Source organism: Ranitomeya imitator, chromosome 5 (assembly GCF_032444005.1).
Source record: "Ranitomeya imitator isolate aRanImi1 chromosome 5, aRanImi1.pri, whole genome shotgun sequence".
In the NCBI taxonomy this organism is placed as follows: domain Eukaryota; kingdom Metazoa; phylum Chordata; class Amphibia; order Anura; family Dendrobatidae; genus Ranitomeya; species Ranitomeya imitator.
This window is the reverse complement of record NC_091286.1, coordinates 278,924,923-278,945,115: the sequence shown is the minus strand read 5'-3', so window position 1 is coordinate 278,945,115 and position 20,193 is coordinate 278,924,923. Positions and strand designations below refer to the sequence as shown.

The window sequence follows — 20,193 nt, the reverse complement described above, 5'->3', positions numbered from 1 at the left end:
TTGCGTTGGCTGTGCTGTGTACCTGCACACAGTGGGTGACATAGTATTGTGCATGTGGAGCCTACAGGGAGACGCCTGCACCACACCACTAATGGCTGTATGGATATGTGTGACCCCACAGTGATGAGGAGTCATATAGTGTCTGGTGGGGCACTAGGGGGTCCTGCAGCTCCCCAGCCCCCGCTGTATTCCCCACCGCACACCACTAATGGCTGTATGGATATGTGTGACCCCACAGTGATGAGGAATCATATAGTGTCTGGTGGGGCACTAGGGGGTCCTGCAGCTCCCCAGCCCCCGCTGTATTCCCCACCGCACACCACTAATGGCTGTATGGATATGTGTGACCCCACAGTGATGAGGAGTCATATAGTGTCTGGTGGGGCACTAGGGGGTCCTGCAGCTCCCCAGCCCCCGCTGTATTCCCCACCGCACACCACTAATGGCTGTATGGATATGTGTGACCCCACAGTGATGAGGAATCATATAGTGTCTGGTGGGGCACTAGGGGGTCCTGCAGCTCCCCAGCCCCCGCTGTATTCCCCACCGCACACCACTAATGGCTGTATGGATATGTGTGACCCCACAGTGATGAGGAGTCATATAGTGTCTGGTGGGGCACTAGGGGGTCCTGCAGCTCCCCAGCCCCCGCTGTATTCCCCACCGCACACCACTAATGGCTGTATGGATATGTGTGACCCCACAGTGATGAGGAATCATATAGTGTCTGGTGGGGCACTAGGGGGTCCTGCAGCTCCCCAGCCCCCGCTGTATTCCCCACCGCACACCACTAATGGCTGTATGGATATGTGTGACCCCACAGTGATGAGGAGTCATATAGTGTCTGGTGGGGCACTAGGGGGTCCTGCAGCTCCCCAGCCCCCGCTGTATTCCCCACCGCACACCACTAATGGCTGTATGGATATGTGTGACCCCACAGTGATGAGGAGTCATATAGTGTCTGGTGGGGCACTAGGGGGTCCTGCAGCTCCCCAGCCCCCGCTGTATTCCCCACCGCACACCACTAATGGCTGTATGGATATGTGTGACCCCACAGTGATGAGGAGTCATATAGTGTCTGGTGGGGCACTAGGGGGTCCTGCAGCTCCCCAGCCCCCGCTGTATTCCCCACCGCACACCACTAATGGCTGTATGGATATGTGTGACCCCACAGTGGTGAGGAATCATATAGTGTCTGGTGGGGCACTAGGGGGTCCTGCAGCTCCCCAGCCCCCGCTGTATTCCCCACCGCACACCACTAATGGCTGTATGGATATGTGTGACCCCACAGTGATGAGGAGTCATATAGTGTCTGGTGGGGCACTAGGGGGTCCTGCAGCTCCCCAGCCCCCGCTGTATTCCCCACCGCACACCACTAATGGCTGTATGGATATGTGTGACCCCACAGTGATGAGGAATCATATAGTGTCTGGTGGGGCACTAGGGGGTCCTGCAGCTCCCCAGCCCCCGCTGTATTCCCCACCGCACACCACTAATGGCTGTATGGATATGTGTGACCCCACAGTGATGAGGAGTCATATAGTGTCTGGTGGGGCACTAGGGGGTCCTGCAGCTCCCCAGCCCCCGCTGTATTCCCCACCGCACACCACTAATGGCTGTATGGATATGTGTGACCCCACAGTGATGAGGAATCATATAGTGTCTGGTGGGGCACTAGGGGGTCCTGCAGCTCCCCAGCCCCCGCTGTATTCCCCACCGCACACCACTAATGGCTGTATGGATATGTGTGACCCCACAGTGATGAGGAGTCATATAGTGTCTGGTGGGGCACTAGGGGGTCCTGCAGCTCCCCAGCCCCCGCTGTATTCCCCACCGCACACCACTAATGGCTGTATGGATATGTGTGACCCCACAGTGATGAGGAGTCATATAGTGTCTGGTGGGGCACTAGGGGGTCCTGCAGCTCCCCAGCCCCCGCTGTATTCCCCACCGCACACCACTAATGGCTGTATGGATATGTGTGACCCCACAGTGATGAGGAGTCATATAGTGTCTGGTGGGGCACTAGGGGGTCCTGCAGCTCCCCAGCCCCCGCTGTATTCCCCACCGCACACCACTAATGGCTGTATGGATATGTGTGACCCCACAGTGGTGAGGAATCATATAGTGTCTGGTGGGGCACTAGGGGGTCCTGCAGCTCCCCAGCCCCCGCTGTATTCCCCACCGCACACCACTAATGGCTGTATGGATATGTGTGACCCCACAGTGATGAGGAATCATATAGTGTCTGGTGGGGCACTAGGGGGTCCTGCAGCTCCCCAGCCCCCGCTGTATTCCCCACCGCACACCACTAATGGCTGTATGGATATGTGTGACCCCACAGTGGTGAGGAGTCATATAGTGTCTGGTGGGGCACTAGGGGGTCCTGCAGCTCCCCAGCCCCCGCTGTATTCCCCACCGCACACCACTAATGGCTGTATGGATATGTGTGACCCCACAGTGGTGAGGAGTCATATAGTGTCTGGTGGGGCACTAGGGGGTCCTGCAGCTCCCCAGCCCCCGCTGTATTCCCCACCGCACACCACTAATGGCTGTATGGATATGTGTGACCCCACAGTGATGAGGAGTCATATAGTGTCTGGTGGGGCACTAGGGGGTCCTGCAGCTCCCCAGCCCCCGCTGTATTCCCCACCGCACACCACTAATGGCTGTATGGATATGTGTGACCCCACAGTGGTGAGGAGTCATATAGTGTCTGGTGGGGCACTAGGGGGTCCTGCAGCTCCCCAGCCCCCGCTGTATTCCCCACCGCACACCACTAATGGCTGTATGGATATGTGTGACCCCACAGTGATGAGGAGTCATATAGTGTCTGGTGGGGCACTAGGGGGTCCTGCAGCTCCCCAGCCCCCGCTGTATTCCCCACCGCACACCACTAATGGCTGTATGGATATGTGTGACCCCACAGTGGTGAGGAGTCATATAGTGTCTGGTGGGGCACTAGGGGGTCCTGCAGCTCCCCAGCCCCCGCTGTATTCCCCACCGCACACCACTAATGGCTGTATGGATATGTGTGACCCCACAGTGGTGAGGAGTCATATAGTGTCTGGTGGGGCACTAGGGGGTCCTGCAGCTCCCCAGCCCCCGCTGTATTCCCCACCGCACACCACTAATGGCTGTATGGATATGTGTCACCCCACAGTGGTGAGGAGTCATATAGTGTCTGGTGGGGCACTAGGGGGTCCTGCAGCTCCCCAGCCCCCGCTGTATTCCCCACCGCACACCACTAATGGCTGTATGGATATGTGTCACCCCACAGTGGTGAGGAGTCATATAGTGTCTGGTGGGGCACTAGGGGGTCCTGCAGCTCCCCAGCCCCCGCTGTATTCCCCACCGCACACCACTAATGGCTGTATGGATATGTGTGACCCCACAGTGATGAGGAGTCATATAGTGTCTGGTGGGGCACTAGGGGGTCCTGCAGCTCCCCAGCCCCCGCTGTATTCCCCACCGCACACCACTAATGGCTGTATGGATATGTGTGACCCCACAGTGATGAGGAATCATATAGTGTCTGGTGGGGCACTAGGGGGTCCTGCAGCTCCCCAGCCCCCGCTGTATTCCCCACCGCACACCACTAATGGCTGTATGGATATGTGTGACCCCACAGTGGTGAGGAGTCATATAGTGTCTGGTGGGGCACTAGGGGGTCCTGCAGCTCCCCAGCCCCCGCTGTATTCCCCACCGCACACCACTAATGGCTGTATGGATATGTGTGACCCCACAGTGGTGAGGAGTCATATAGTGTCTGGTGGGGCACTAGGGGGTCCTGCAGCTCCCCAGCCCCCGCTGTATTCCCCACCGCACACCACTAATGGCTGTATGGATATGTGTCACCCCACAGTGGTGAGGAGTCATATAGTGTCTGGTGGGGCACTAGGGGGTCCTGCAGCTCCCCAGCCCCCGCTGTATTCCCCACCGCACACCACTAATGGCTGTATGGATATGTGTGACCCCACAGTGGTGAGGAGTCATATAGTGTCTGGTGGGGCACTAGGGGGTCCTGCAGCTCCCCAGCCCCCGCTGTATTCCCCACCGCACACCACTAATGGCTGTATGGATATGTGTCACCCCACAGTGGTGAGGAGTCATATAGTGTCTGGTGGGGCACTAGGGGGTCCTGCAGCTCCCCAGCCCCCGCTGTATTCCCCACCGCACACCACTAATGGCTGTATGGATATGTGTCACCCCACAGTGGTGAGGAGTCATATAGTGTCTGGTGGGGCACTAGGGGGTCCTGCAGCTCCCCAGCCCTCGCTGTATTAATTCTCCTCTGGTTTATTGACAGATCGTTGTCTCTGCTACATGGCAGGAAATCCAGGGTGAGGCGGAGGAGCTGGCAGGTCATGGTCACGCCCCAAAGCACTGCCGGACACATATATACCGAACCACAAAACACCATTTCTTGCTGCTGGGGCATTGCAGGGCTCATAATGGGGTCTGTTATGTATTAGATAAGTAAAAAGGGCAGCACACTGCTGCGCCAAAACATGCAAACTTGAAAACACGAAATTTGAACTGCATTACTGCACTAGAAATATGAAAAATGAGAGCTTTTAGCGCATAAAAATGGCCATATTTATGTGTACCTCGTAGCCACTTTACGGCATCTCTCTTATACGAGGTCCTACGCTTGACCTACCTCACCGAGAATAAACGTCTCCATCTGAATGGGTACATGTGAAACCTCTTCTTGGACTCAAATTCTCTCTTTCTGTGGAGGGGTATTGGACCTACTATAATTAAAACACCTGTGGCTAGGAGGCGGGGAGTGCACGATCAGAAGGCTAAAGAATACATTTCAAAAACCTGACCTGCACATCCAAACATAGACTGAGTGTGAACAGGTGCTGAACCCAGAGTCGCCAACTCGTATATAGTTAAGTAAAAAGGGCAGCACACTGCAGCGCCAAAATATGCAAACTTGAAAACACGAAATTTGAACTGCATTACTGCACTGCTCTCATTTTTCATATTTCTAGTGCAGTAATGCAGTTCAAATTTCGTGTTTTCAAGTTTGCATGTTTTGGCGCAGCAGTGTGCTGCCCTTTTTACTTAACTATATACGAGTTGGCGACTCTGGGTTCAGCACCTGTTCACACTCAGTCTATGTTTGGATGTGCAGGTCAGGTTTTTGAAATGTTATGTATTAGAGGCCACACAGACCCCTAGATGGTATGGGGGTGTAGAGCGCTCTGCCATGTCTGTGCCCAGAACAGTTGGTGCAGATCGCTTTGCAGTGATTTGTGCCCACTGGATGGGAGCCCTGATAACCCGATGGCATTCCCATTTCCCTGATGTCATCATTGCGGTGTGACGTCTCGCCAGGCCAACAAATCAGAAGAGGGGTCCTCAGGGCTTCCAACCAGTGGGCACAGATCTGTGCTGCCAATGTTCCGAATCCTGCAAATTGACCATTCACACCAACTGTGGTGCCCACCTTGTAGTGGTGCTGCGATCTGTAACTGATCGTATGGTTTCCTAGAGGATCATCCCCAGGACTGGTCCAGGATCCAGCTCAGACCAGACAGCACGTGATGTTTTTTAGTAAGGTCATTGATAAGGCATCAGCACACATTCGGGCATAAAATAGCCGTAGCTAGTAGTGTGACGCCTTCATACTGGTGATATGTGGTGGCTCCAGCAGTCAGACCGCCCAGCGATCAGAAGGTGAAGACCTGTCCTGTCTGCCATTGACCCTGGTAAGAACACCCCTGTACTAGGCTGGCAGCCAGTACACCACAAATGATCTGCTGTCCATATCCTGAAGAATGGGAAGGATCCTATATAAATCCACTTCCGTCCAACGTGCCACTACCACACTGGAGCTGAGGGACACGGCACAGAGCGGCTTTCCCTGTACAGAGCCTGGCTACAGCACACATTTCACAGAAGCCTGTTTAACGGTAAACTGCTGCTATGACAGATGCAGCCCTTAAGTACGGCTTGATTCTAGAGATAGATTTGTGATTACTCTAACGATGATAATCATGCTCCCCCAAAAGGAAAGGACACTTACTGGTTATGTAAAATGACACAGGGTATAACATGATTGTCAGCCATTCACCATTGCTCTGAAAAATGTTTTTTAGGAGTTCTAATGTCAGTGTCTTTTCCAGAGTTGCTGATTGGCTGAGTAAGCATGGATACTCCACGTGCAAATTGTCTCTTCAGACTTGAACTCTAGCGCCACCCATTGTAAGCAGCTATTGTAAAAGTCAGCATCGACCCTTTACCAGCCTTGCCATATGACTTAGGATAAAAGCCAAACTAGAATCTCAATTTGCAGATGCATGTTTCTGGGTGTTGCCCCTCGTCAGCGCAAAGCATGAGATGGGATTTGGCTGTATGAGAGGCCTCTGACTGGGGTCTAAGTGGTAACATTTCTCCTTGTGAAGAGAGACATGCTAGGGTACGGAGGCTTATAAGGCTGCGCACTGAGAAACTTAAAGGAATTGTCCGGTCCAAATCGATAAGTCTGCAGTCTCTCTGTGTGACTGCAGACTTCTAAGCCCCCACAGTGCGTGTGGGAATTTGCTGGTTTCTGAGTGGGTACTGGACACTGTGTGTGTGTGTGTGTTATACATACTCCAGGCCAGGGCCCATCTAGTGGCGCAGCCTCGCTCCGTACACTTGTATTGAGCGTGGTCGCACCCCACCTAGTGACGTGGCCTTCCAGTGGACATGCCCGACTAGAGGGTGCAGTGTCGCTCAATACGAGTGTATGGAAGTGAGGCCTTGCCCACTGCACGGGAGTATGCATAACTCTTACATGCCCTCTGGTCTCTGCTCAGAAACCAGCGAATCCCTGCAGCACACAATAAGTGCTCTAGGGGGGATTCATAAGTCTGCAGTCACACGGAGTCACTGCAGACTGATCAATCAATTTGGAATGGACATCCCTTTTAAGACCCGGCCATAGGCCTGTCATACAGCCAAATGAGATCTCGTGCTTTGTACTGAGGAGGGGCAACACCCTGAAACACGGGTCTGCACATTGAGAATATGGTTTGCCCTTTTTTATGTCATATGACTAGGCTCCATAAAGGGTTGATACTGACTTTTAGGATTGCTACTTCCAATAGGTGGCTCTAGAGTTCAAGTCCTCCGCCTCTCCAAAGAGACAGTGTGCATATTTAATTTCCCAGAGAAGCATGCATGGATTATAAGCCTCCTTATCCTGGCATCTAAGACGTGTCACTCTCCAGAAGGGCAGGGGCAGATGAGTGCATTTTCAATCCTAGTGTGATCCGAAAAAACATCAGGTCACACCAGCACCAATGCTATGCAGCTATGTACATTCAGTCAGAGGAAAATATCGCTGCATGTCTGAGTTTGATCCAATATTTGGATCGCACTTGGCCATGAAAGTCAGTCAGTCCATGGGGAACCGCAAACTGCACTCTGATGACATTTGAGTGCAGTCCAATTTCCACTGACTGACAGAATGGAGAAAGTGGAATAACTTTTTTCCGTCCTTCTCATCTGATCAGAGTGTGAATAGCATAATGTACCCGATTCACTTGGGTGAGAGAATACACTGTTGTCTGCACCTAACTGCCTCTGGTAGGCCATCACACCGTTCTGTCAGTGAAACGGCTCCCCCCACTGATCTGGTTGAGGGTCCCATGTGATTTTGATGATATGAACAAATTGCTGTGTGGTTTCGGTGTGCTTTGAGTCCTGTGTTGGCAGTCACCTGTTTTTCCGACTGTTATGTCTCGTCCGGCTTATCGTCGCCTGTAGTACAGTCACCACATTTGCAATAATCAAGGCTCGACCTTGTGATTTTGGTGTTATTGAACACAGTGCTTTTCCTCGCTATGAATGGTTGATTGTCCAGAAGCGTAACTTCTCACATCAGTTATACACATAAAAGGACATTGAAATTGGAATTGAGCAGTATTAATCCAGTCTTCAAAACTCACTACTCCATGTTTCTGGCTCACTTCATTATCTCTTTTGATGAGCCATTAGTGTAATTTATCGCTGATACTTCTTGCTTTATAGCTGACAGCAAAAAATGTAATTGTCTTTTTGGGGCAACACGCTTTTAAAATGCTACTGAAATTTATATGAGGAACATCTGGGTTCAGTGTTTGCTGGGAAGTGATGGCACCTAAATACTGCAGGGCGGATTAAGGATACCCAGGTCCCCCAGCTTCTTAGACTAAGTGGGCTTCCTCACCCCCTGGTCCCTTGACGTGTCAATGTTTTATGTGGTGGGTGTCATCAGGGCTGTGGAGTCAGTCGGTGTCCATTTTGGTTGAGTCGGTATAAAATGGACCAATTTCTAAAATATATAATATATTGGGTACAGTACTTCATTGCAGGATGTGCTGTAATTTTTTTTTTTTTATAAAAACTTGGTAAAGTGATGAAGTGTCCTATAAATGTCTGTTCCTGATGTAAGGAGCTGGGCTTTTAGCCGAGATGAATCTGTGCTGCACTTTATGTCCATGCTCAGTACTGACCAGTGCTGGGGAGTCGGGGGTTTGGCTTACTGACTCCACAGCCCTGGGTGTCATGTGTTGGGGTCATAAAATGAACACCGGTGCACAAATGAAACCATATAAAGAGCGGAGTAATATCAGCGCTATGAATGACAGACATTTTTGTTTTTTAACTACGCCCTAGAATTAATACAAATTACACACAGGCATCAGCCATGTCCATAATAACAGATGACACTAGATTTCAAGGGACAGCACTATAAATAAGAAAGGAAACCATGTAGTAATTGTACTATGCAAAATGAGGACACTGCAGTGATGGCACCATACATAAAGGAGGACGCTGCAGTGATGGCACCATACATAAAGGAGGACGCTGCAGTGATGGCACCATACATAAAGGAGGACGCTGCAGTGATGGCACCATACATAAAGGAGGACGCTGCAGTGATGGCACCATACATAAAGGAGGACGCTGCAGTGATGGCACCATACATAAAGGAGGACGCTGCAGCAGGGTGGATTTGATTTAAATCTAACTGATTTAAATCACAATTTAAATCACTAGTCAGTAAGGCTTGATTTAAATCAGTGATTTAAATCAAAGTTTCTACCTAACTGAATTTGACTCACAATGCCATGCTCTTCCAGAGGTTTCTGTAGGATTAGTGGGTAGTTTCTCTCCTATATTATCACAGACGCTCGCTTTACTTACGCAGTTCTCAAAACTGAATTTGACTCCGCAGAGGTCCCAGCCTCTTCTTCATGGCAAAAATGTTACAACATGAACAGAGTTGAGAAAAAGACCTTAATCCTATTGTTCTACAAACCTATGAATACAGAATCAACCCCTTCAGTGCCAAGTCCAAGAAGTTTGACAATATGTTTCTGATTGTTTGGAGTGGAATAGATCTGCACAACACAAGAAGAATGTGAATCTAAGTGTGAGGAGGAGGAAGGGCAAGCAGACAAGAAAATGAAAGTGAAACCTTGAGCACAATACTGCAGCATAGCCACAGACAGACAAGTCTGGATCTGTTTGTGTGTACGATCTGAGGTTTATTACATTCTTTCCTTATAATGGCAGCAAGCCGTACAAGAGACCCAGTTTGGGAATATTTTAATGAAGCTCCTTCACCTATTGGTAAGACTCATCTTCATCACCGCACTTCTCATGATGTTGCCTCATTGGTGCCACCAGGCCTTGCATCTCTTTGTTGCATCGTTTGCATTTTGCACGCATGCCTGCCTTACCAATAGGCGAAGGAGCTTCTAGCAAATTAACTGCTAGAATGCCAAAGGTCTACACCTAGAAACTTGTAAGAAGTCATGATTCCTGGGTCTCCTGTGGATTTTATCTTCCTGCTCCAGCCATCACATCCATGACAATAGGAAATATTGTACTTTATGGTTACAAAAAAGTCTTGAAGTCTGTTGCTGCCTTGTCTGTCATGCCTGTTGAATTACATAAACTAAACTCTGTCTGGCTGCTTATTGCCACAATACTCATGATCTGTAGAATACTATTACTGTGTTAATTATTGCATATAAAAATGAAAACTTTGATTTTTCAAATTTATAAAAAAAATCATGTTACTTATAAATACCCTAAAATAATAATTCATTAAAATTGCTGTCTGCCATGCTTTCACATAGCTACATGAGGGCTCTTTCTAAGTAAAACATGGGGAAAACCATGTCTGATCCTGACTAGTATAAGCTTTACAAACATCTGATTTGCCATAGAGACATGTCGGAAATTTTGCTTTCTTTGGCCTGGTGTTTGGGGAAGCGCAGAAGAGCGCAAGTGAGACCCCGAGTTCAAGTTTGGTGGTTTGAACTTGATAACTGGTCTGATGGAGTAAAATATACCCGATTCTTTCAGCTGCTGTGTCACTGACTGGCGCACATTTGCCGACATTTCTGCCACCTTTGGGACCTCTCAGCCACGTTCTTCAAAAGGTTGGCGTAGCTGACCCGGATGGCTAAGTTCACAATGTCTGCACAACTACAAGATACACACAAATTTTGCGATATTTCAACCATTTTTATGCCTGAAAACTCAAAACCTGCTTCTTGAGTCTGCCCAATAGACTCTGGCATGGCAAGTTTCCTGAACGGCAGTCTACACTTTAATGTGGTATTCCTATCTCAGGAAGGCCAGATTGACACACCAATGTTTCGTGGCCTGAGTATGGACATAAGGTTTTTTCAGTGCAGAACTTTGTGTAAAGGGGTTAAAACAATCACTGTAAGATTGACCCTATAATAAGTTTCCTTTACGCTGCTTTCAGCTTTTGTTGCAAGCACTTGTTTTTCCCACCTGAAAGTAAGAAGTGACTTTAATCCTATGTCCACAATATGTTGAAAAATTTCTGACACGTAACTTTGCCTATGAAGCATGGGGGGACTCATTAGATGCTACACTACAGAGCTACAGAAGAACACAGTTTGATACATGAAACAATATTTGTGACAGTAGTGTTGCAGTTGTTTTTATTGTGCACCATGTTGCGGTGAGCTGGGGCTCTGCACCGCAGTGAATAGAAGTGTTCTTATTAATATAATGCATGGACATTTTTTTCTTCTCTGAATTGTGATTCTTGTGGTTGGTCGTTCTCTTTTCAAGCAGCAGTTCTGCTGGGCAGGATTTTCTTGAAGGTTAATGTTTACATGGCTGTTTGAACGCACATAGCAGATAATCATTCCTTGATCCTGTTCCTGGAGAAACAATGGTTTTATAGTCAGATATAGTACATGCTGGCATTTTTTTTCAAGTTATTGTTCTTCCAACTTAGGCTATGTTCACATTTGTGGTGGAGTCCGCAGCATGTCGTCCGCAACTGCATTGCAAAACGCATGATAACGCTGCGTTTTTTTTATCCGCATCAACTTACGCATTATGGATAAAAAAAACGCAACGTTTGCATGCGTTTTTGGATCCGTTCGCGTTTTTTATGCACATGCATTTGATAGGAAAAATTGTTTCAATAAGAATTTCCTTGAAACAAGCCACGCCAAATGGGCGTGGCTCATGAGATTTCTCTATATAAACCCTTGTACAGATGAAATCCTCACATTTTGCTCCTGTATCCTGTGTCAAGATGGATCTTTGCATGGAGAGTTTCCTTCGGAATCTGGATTTGGATGTCAACTTGTTTCTTTGCATTTGCTAGTAAGCAAGAATGGAAAAGAGAAAAACAGAGAAGACGGCGTTGGTGCTTTTGGCAGCACCCGATTCTTGAACTCCGACAGAGCCGTGGAGCCTACCACTCCTTATTCAGTGAGCTCCGTGAAAACCCACAGAAATATTTTGAGTACACGAGGATGTCTCAAGACAGCTTTATGGAATTGCTGGACCGTGTACAAGGAGCCATCAGGAGGCAGGACACCCAGCTCCATAGAGCAATTCCTGCTGAGGAACGTCTGCTGGTGACACTTAGGTACGTAATATTTTAAACATTAACGCCTGTCATAATTATTATTGTTCTGCAATGTACTTTAATATTTTTCCTTTTTTTGTTTTGCTTAAATAATGTCTTAAATATTATTGTTCTAAAGGCCACGTTCTTTCTCTTTTTTTTTTTTTCTCTGTTTTGCAAAACCCCAAGTCATAAAAATTATTGTTCTGATTTATATTTTTCTTTCTCTTTTCGGCAGATTCCTGGCTACCAAAGAGAGCCTATCATAGCTCCATTTTCAGTCCCGGAAAGGAATTTCCACACACTCTGGGATTATCGCAGACACCTGCCGGCTGCCGGGCTTTTTGGGATGTTCTACGTGTGGAATTTATCCCCCTACCCACCAATGAAATCTGGCAGCAAACTGCAGACCAATATTTTGAAGTTTGTAATTTCCCCAACTGTTTGGGAGCAGTGGCTGGAAAACATATCAGGATTACCAAACCAGCTGGAACTGGATCCGAGTACTTTAATTATAAAAGAATATTTTTCCATAGTGCTCATGGCGGTTGCAGCTGCGGACTGTAGGTTTGTTGCCGTGGACATTAGATCTTATGGCCGTGGTAATGACTCCCAGACATTTAAAAACTCAAACATGGGGCAACGGTTCTATGGGAATCATTTTAATTTCCCCCTCTTCCCAACACTCAAGACCCGCCAATGCTATTTGTTGTGGTTGGGGATGAGGCCTTTCAGATGTGTGGAAACCTCCTGAAACCATTCTCTAGTCGGGACTTGAACCACGAAGAACTGTTGTGTGCCTTTGGAATCCTTGTCTCAAAATGGTGCATTTTAGGGACAGCCATTAATCTCAAAATTGAGACAGTCGATGAGGTGGTCAAGGCGTGTGTGGTTCTGCACAACTATATTATGGCTAAACAGCGACCCAACATTGAACTTGATGACCCTGTTTCTAACCCATTGCCAGATTACAATCCTCACCCTTTCAGGACAACAGTTGAAGTTGCCCAAGTGAGGAATACATTTGCGTCCTACTTTGTTTCTGAGAGTGGACGTTTTTCCTGGCAAGATGTCGAGTTAGTGTTCTTTAACCCCTTAGTGACCGAGCCAAATTTTTGAAATCTGACCAGTGTCACTTTATGTGGTAATAACTCTGCAACGCTTCAACAAATCCCAGTGATTTTGAGATTGTTTTTTCGTGACACATTATACTTTATGATAATGGTAAATTTAGTTCAACATTTTTTGTGTTTATTTATAAAAAATATTAAAAATTTGAGAAAAATGTTACAAAATTAGCAATTTTCTAAATTTGAATGATTATCCCTTTAATCCAGATAGTCATACAACAGCAAACCATTAATAAATAACATTTCCCACATGTCTGCTTTACATCAGCACCATTTGTAAAATGTTATTTTATTTTGTTAGCATTTTAGGAGGTTTAAAAATGTAGCAGCAATTTTTCATTTTTTCAAAGAAATTTACCACATTTATTTTTTTAGGGACTTATCCATGTTTGAAGTGATTTTAGGGGTCCCATATATTGGGAAACCCCCAAACGTGATACCATTTTAGAAACAGCACCCCTAAACATATTGAAAACTGCTGTCAGGTAGTTTATTAACCCTTCAGGTGCTTTACAGGAATTAATGCAAAGTGGTATGACAGAAATGAAAATGTGTATTTTTACCACCTAAATGTTGCTAACTTCTAAACAGATTACTACAGCCGTCAGACTCTAAGGCCGCTATTTGGTCATGAATTGCCATGGCAAACATCAGGACAACGAAATCATGATCTGAGGGCACCAATTGTGACAACGAAGAAGCCCCCACACTCTGTTAACCATTTATAATGATGTAGTCACTATTGACAGCAGCATCTAAGGGGTTAAACAGATTTAGAAGGTGCAAATACTGATCGTGGCTGATACAGCAAGTTGTCAGCTATAGTGTACAACCAACAGATGCTGGATTGTCATCTGTATGGGGAGGCTATTCTCTTATATCTCAGGTCAGTTAAAAGACGTATTGGCGGTCATTAAGGGGTTAATGTTGTGCAATGTTATGTACCTGTAATTATTTACATTTACTTTAATGTTTGCTGACAATAAAACACTTCTAGTTAAACACCTGTTCCAAGTGTCCCCTATATTAGAATAATTTTTTAAGTTTAATAAGGTAATCACCGGTTCACAACTACAGTTTTTATATAGTCCACTGGCTGTATCATGCAGGTTGCACGAGACAAGGATTGGATTATAACCAAATTGGGTTATGTCACCCACGCTTTACACTACACCTCTTCTCTGAGGTCAGTGCTATGGTAGGTGACATTGGATTAGCTCCATCGTCTCTTCAGTCTGCATTTCTATATTTCTATATATTACTGCAGACTGAAGAGATGAATGGAGCTAATCCACCTCGTATCTTTAGTCACCTGCCCGTGTGTCAGAACTAGTGCACTCAGGATACAGAAACCACAGCATCCTGAGTGCACTAGTGCTGACACCTGGGCAGGTGAGCATTGTTGACCCCTGACCTTATTTGCTGTGTTAATATATATTTTTGAAGGATTTTCAATCCTCTTTGTGTTTTTTTGCCACCTCATAGCTCCATTACACACACAAGAAGCAAAGCTGCTGTGTAAAGCAAATAAAAAAAGAGGAGCAGTAGATTGTGTGTCAGGGAGCTATGAGGTGGCAAAAACACTGTGTACACGGCGACGTGTGTTGATGGCGCACGGTGTGTTGACGGCGACGAAAGAGACAAAGATCAAGCAGTGATTGGGGGAAAACAACCCAAATTTATTTAAAAAAAAAAAAATAACTTTTACGAACCAATGAGGGGGAAATGCTATGGACCTGGGGGTGTGGAGCTGGGAGGATTGGCTAATTTCACTGCAGGTCCGTTTACGAAGTGTTATAAATAAGAAAAAACCCATGGGGCATGAAATCTGTATTAATCCTACATGCTTTGGACCTGTAAATAGGCTGCAGAAAAAAATAAATGGCACCGAATACTCATTTGGGGAAATTGGCCTAACACATATTTTAACAAGCCCAACCATTGAAAATCCTTACAAAACATCATTAATGGGTTTTTTTTTTTTAATTTTTCTTTTGTGAAGGCCCAGCTTGTGGACTTGAAATCTGAGCTGACAGAGACTCAGGCAGAGAAGGTCGTTTTGGAGAAAGAGGTTCATGATCAGCTGCTACAGCTCCATGCGGTCCAATTGCAGTTACATGCCAAGACGGGCCAGAATGTGGACTCTGGCGCCATCAAAGCCAAACTGGTAAGTCCTATTGCTATATTGTCATTCCGACTTTTGTTTGCTTCTGCGCGGATTTGGCAAAATGGTGACTGCTGGCTGACATTTTTCTAAACCATAAAGGACCATCAAGAAGTTAAAAAAAAAAACAACAAACAACTATACCTCTCACTTCTCCAGCTCCTCACAGTCACCTTTGCGGACCGCATAAAAGCTGGAAATTTCGGCTTAGCGTAAGAAGATGGATCTGAGGATGTGATGGAGGCCAAATGGATGATGTGTGGGGCAGGAGAGGTGAGCGGTATGGTGAATATAAGCATTTTATTTATTTTTGCATACTATGTTTATTATGCTCTGTGGTCTGGTAAGACCTGGAAGCATAATAAGGGACATTAAATTTGTGAATCAAATTTCCTGGGAAAATCTGCTCAAACAAGTGAATTTTAGTTTTGCCAGATCTGCTCATCTCCACTTGGTACTGCAGTTCAATTGCAGGCTTCAATTCATTGTGGAAGTTTATGGGGTTCCAAGCACCACCAATGATGGCCTGTCCTAATGAACATCTTAGTTAAAACGTTTAGACCACCTTTCTAAGGTAATAAGTGATTTTATACTATGACATGGGAAGGAAGGCCAAAGTATAGTTGAAAATCTAGATGGACTGTATTTTTTGGACTATAAGACGCACTTTTTCCCAAAAAATTTTTTGCGGAAAATGGGGGTGCGTCTTAGTCGGAATGTACCATACTTACAATTAGCGAGGTGGCAGCAGGAGTCGAGTGAATCATTTAGTGGTCCGACACTGCAGGGCGAAGATCTCACTCCCATCCCGGTGCGACATGTTTGGTGGTGTGGGGCCTCCGGCGATATTTTGTGAAAGCCCTGAGCCCCTGAACATAAATTGCTGCGATTCGGTGGTCTCTGGGATATCCCGTCCCAAGACTGGTGCAGTGCAGGTTCGACGGAGCTCGGTGGCGTGGGGGCTCCGGTGACGTTTTGTGAAAGCCCTGACCCCCTGCACTTCCATTGCCCCTCTGCTGTGGCCTCCAGGAAAATGGCTGCCAGAGGCAGCACATGCGCAGATTGAGATCTCGGCAGATGAGCTCTTTGTGCCGAGATCTCAATCTGTGCAAGCGCCGCCTCCAGCGGCCATTTTCCCAGAGGCGCAGCATCGAGGCCATGGAAGTGCGGGAACTCCAGGCTTTCACAAAATGTCAACGGAGCCCCTGCACCACTGAGCTCCGTCGAACCTGCACAGCACCAGTCTTGGGATGGGATTTTCTGGAGACCTCCGAAACGCAGCAATTTATGTGCAGGGGCTCAGGGCTTTCACAAAATGTCAGCGGAGCCCCCACACCACCGAGCACCGCCAAACCTGCCTCACCAGTCTGAGTCATATCATCCATCGCCTGACCACCATACACCCCCTGTAACTCCGTTCCACCAGCGCTGCCGATACCCTTTCCCCCCAGGGTAAGCTGAATTCAGGACTGTAAGACAGACCTCCATTTGATGCATTAATTTTTTTTCCTCATTTTCCTTCTGAAAATTTGATGTGCGTCTTATAGTTTGAAAAATACGGCACATCTCTTCTGTATACACTTCTGCATGGTTTGTAGTTGTTGGGCATTGGCATCGTGTTGTAGCAAGTAAACTCTTCTTTTTCTTATTACTCACTATATAACAGTAATGGCTCTGCTAATCTGATGTCTTTCTTCTTGCTCTAAGTCTGTCCCTAGTATGGAAGTACTGGTGAGTAACGCATGATTCTGTCATTCACTGTGATTCTCTAGCTAAAGATTCTTCACATCATAAAAATAGAGTACCTGTCATTTTAACATAGCTTTTATAGTTAAATGTGCTGCCAGTCAGGTGGGGTTTGGGTCCAGAGACCACCACTGATCTAAAAAAAACCTACAGTAAAACCAGCAGTTTCCTCTCGGGGTGTTGCTGAGGCTTTTGGTGCATGTGCCTGTAATAGTGAATGTATTAGAAAACTCAGTGGTAAAGGTGGCCTCATTACTGTAGTGCAGAGACCAGATGGTTTATACTTTTCCATCATTCAAATAACATCTGCAGAGTTTTCCCATCATGTAGATGTTGGCACTCATCTGTTTTGTTTCGGTGGCTGTTTTTCTAGGGGTGACGCCATATTGGTTTGCACCTTTTAGTTCTCGTCTCAGAAAATGATGATGAACCTATGAACGCGGTGACAGAGTTCTCGCTTGTTGGCAGTCTGAGAAGCTATTATGAAACGTTCACCCAAGCGTGAATCTGAGTGCATTGTTTCTGCTATTCAGGGACTGTCCGACACTTCATATACCAGGATCTGTTCATGTCATGTTCTGCAGCCTAGGACCGCTCCCAAACATTGCCAGAGGCCCTCATTTACTTGATGGGGCAAAGCCAGTGTCCTTTTGGACCGCTCCCTGCTGGGATGTGTCGGCAGAGTTGTGCACAGAGCATTAGCATGTCTGTTACTCTGGATTTATTTGGAGAAGTTCTTACCATTTAAGCACATGATGGCGGTCATTCACGACTGGAACTAATCTGCAATTGCAGTGGTGTGGTCTTACTAAGCGGCATGAGAAGTCCCTTCTCTCACTTCCCACTACATGTTTATCAGCATGTTCACTTCTATTTCACCCAGTGTAAGCATTACAATGGGACGCCATGCATGCCGGTCACTACATAAACCGATGTACAAGTTGGTTGGACAGGTGATCATGGGGCACTTAGGAAATCTTGAAAGTGAACCTGATATATGCTGTGGCACTGGCTGTATAATCTCAGCCAGGTATGCTTGACTATGAAACGCTGTGGCATTTCAGAGAAAAACGTACTTTCTCGTTCTTCTTAGGCTGGGTTCACATTGCGTTTACAGCAGTCCGTTCAACACATACGTTAATGGGCTGCTGTTAACGCAAGTGCCGGTATGGCAGCGCGCTAGCGCAGATATAGCATCTGCTAGCTCTATCTGCGCTAGCGGTGATGGACCCGGAAACGCTGCAGCCCGCGTCTCAGGGTCCTTCACAATTTTGTGCGGATTCCACCTGCGGTTTTACACCTGCTGACTCCTATTGAGAAGCAGGTGTAAACCGCAGCGGAATCCGCACAAAAAATTGACATGCTGCAGAATAAACAATGCTACATTTCCGCGCGTTTTTTTTCACATGTGACCCGTGGATTTTGTTTTCCATTGGTTTATATGGTACTGTAAACTCATGGAAAACTGCTGCGAATCCACAGCAGCCAATCCGCTGCGGATCCACAGCAAAATCCGCTATGTGCACATGATGTGGATTTGTAGCGTTTGTGTTTTTTCACACGGAAATGCTCCAAAAACGTAATGGATTACTTAAGCAATGTTAATCAGACATTCCTGAAGTGTTGTGCACATGATGCAGAAATTTCCGTCCATATTTGTAACGTTTTATTTTCCGCAGCATGTCAATTTTTTTGTGTTTCCGCAGCGTTTATACACCCATTGACTTCCAGTGAGTCAGTCAAATCGGCAGCAAAAATGCAGGTGTAAAAAGGTTTGCGTATTTACTGCAGATTTGCTGCCAAAAAATGCTGCGAATTGTCAAAGGGAAATGACGTCCGGAGAATGTGTGTGTGTGTGGGCAGAGAATATGTGGGTGCGGATAATACGTGTTTGTGTGGAGAATGTGTGTGTGTGTGGAGAATATGTGTGTGTGTCTGTGTGGGCGGTGAATGTGTGTGTGTGGAGAATATGTGCATGTGTGTGTGTGGGCGGAGAATAAGTGTGTGTGTGTGTGTGTTTGTGTCCTGTGTCTGTGTGGGCGGAGAATGTATGTGTGTCTCTGTGTGTGGGCGGAGAATGTGTGTGTGTGTGTGTGTGTGTGCCCAGGTGTTGTCTGAGGGGATTACTACTCCCATCCGGCTACGTCTTTTGTCTCATTTAACAGATACAGCTTGAGCCAATGATGGGAGAATAGTCTCATCAGCCTGTGTTCAGTTGTAAATCAAAACATTTACATAGTTACATGCATATTCACATACGCACCGAACACCTAACCTCCGATACCTGCGTCTCCTGCAAACAATCAAAAATAATAAACCAACATATACTCCCCTTTCTGCCATAGTCCATTTAAGGGCTCCTTCTCACTTGTGAGCAACTCGGATGAGTCTCGCATGGTTAAAACCCGACTCTGCACCCGGCACTCAGATCAAAGCGTACGGCCGCATAGCAATACATTCAGCCGCACACTCGGCTCCTCTGTGCCGGCAGCAGCGCTGGGGTATTGCCGTGCAAGACTCATCTGAGTCTCGCACAAGTGAGAAGGAGCCCTAATACCGAGTGTCCCACGTCGATGTCACCCGGCCGCTGGCGATACACTGTGGGAGCGATTGCCTCCTGTCAGTGTATCACTAAGCTGCTGTGAGAGTTCACTGGAGTTCAGCTGATCAGCTCCGGTGCTCGCACTTACGGTATCGCTGCGTGGGAAAGTTCTCACACAGCGGTAGTGCTGTAAGTGAGAGCACCGGATCTGATCAGCTGATGAACTCTGGTGAACTCTCACGGCAGCTTAGTGATACACTGCGGGAGCAATCGCCTCCTGTCAGTGTATCTCTGGAGGCCGGCTACAGTGGCCACATCTTCCGATGTGACTGTTCTACACATGAGATCGCCATGTACTACATCAAACAGGATAGTATTATATGTTGGTTTATTAATTTTTGATTGTTTCCAGGAGATGAGAGCGTCGGGGATTAGGCGTTCAGTAAGTATGGTAAATTTAGATTCAATAAAGGAGTCAGTGTGATTATTTCAAACAAAGGACTTTATTCTGGTTGTGTCTTTATTTACCATGTAACTATAGGATTACTAATGGATAGGTGTCTTACAGATGCCTCTCCTTTACTAAGCCGTGGGCTTGATGTCACCTGACAATACAAAGGTGACATCAACCCCACAAATATGAACCCCACTTGCCACCTCTGCGGGGCAAGTGGGAAGAGCGAGGCAAAGTGCCAGAATTGGCGCATCTATAAGA

At 46.9% G+C, this 20,193-nt stretch overlaps 1 protein-coding gene across 4 annotated transcripts in view; it reads left to right on the top strand.

The window, feature by feature from the left end:
* GOPC (golgi associated PDZ and coiled-coil motif containing) overlaps positions 1-20,193 on the top strand; it is a 36,037-nt gene that overhangs the window by 697 nt on the left and 15,147 nt on the right. For 2 of the 4 annotated variants that reach the window (XM_069726203.1, XM_069726204.1), the window contains exons 2-3: positions 15,029-15,193; positions 16,898-16,921. In XM_069726203.1, the coding sequence (XP_069582304.1) occupies positions 15,029-15,193; positions 16,898-16,921 (189 nt within the window). The remainder of the gene's footprint in view (positions 1-15,028; positions 15,194-16,897; positions 16,922-20,193) is intronic. The other 2 variants (XM_069726205.1, XM_069726206.1) reach the window with 1 other exon arrangement.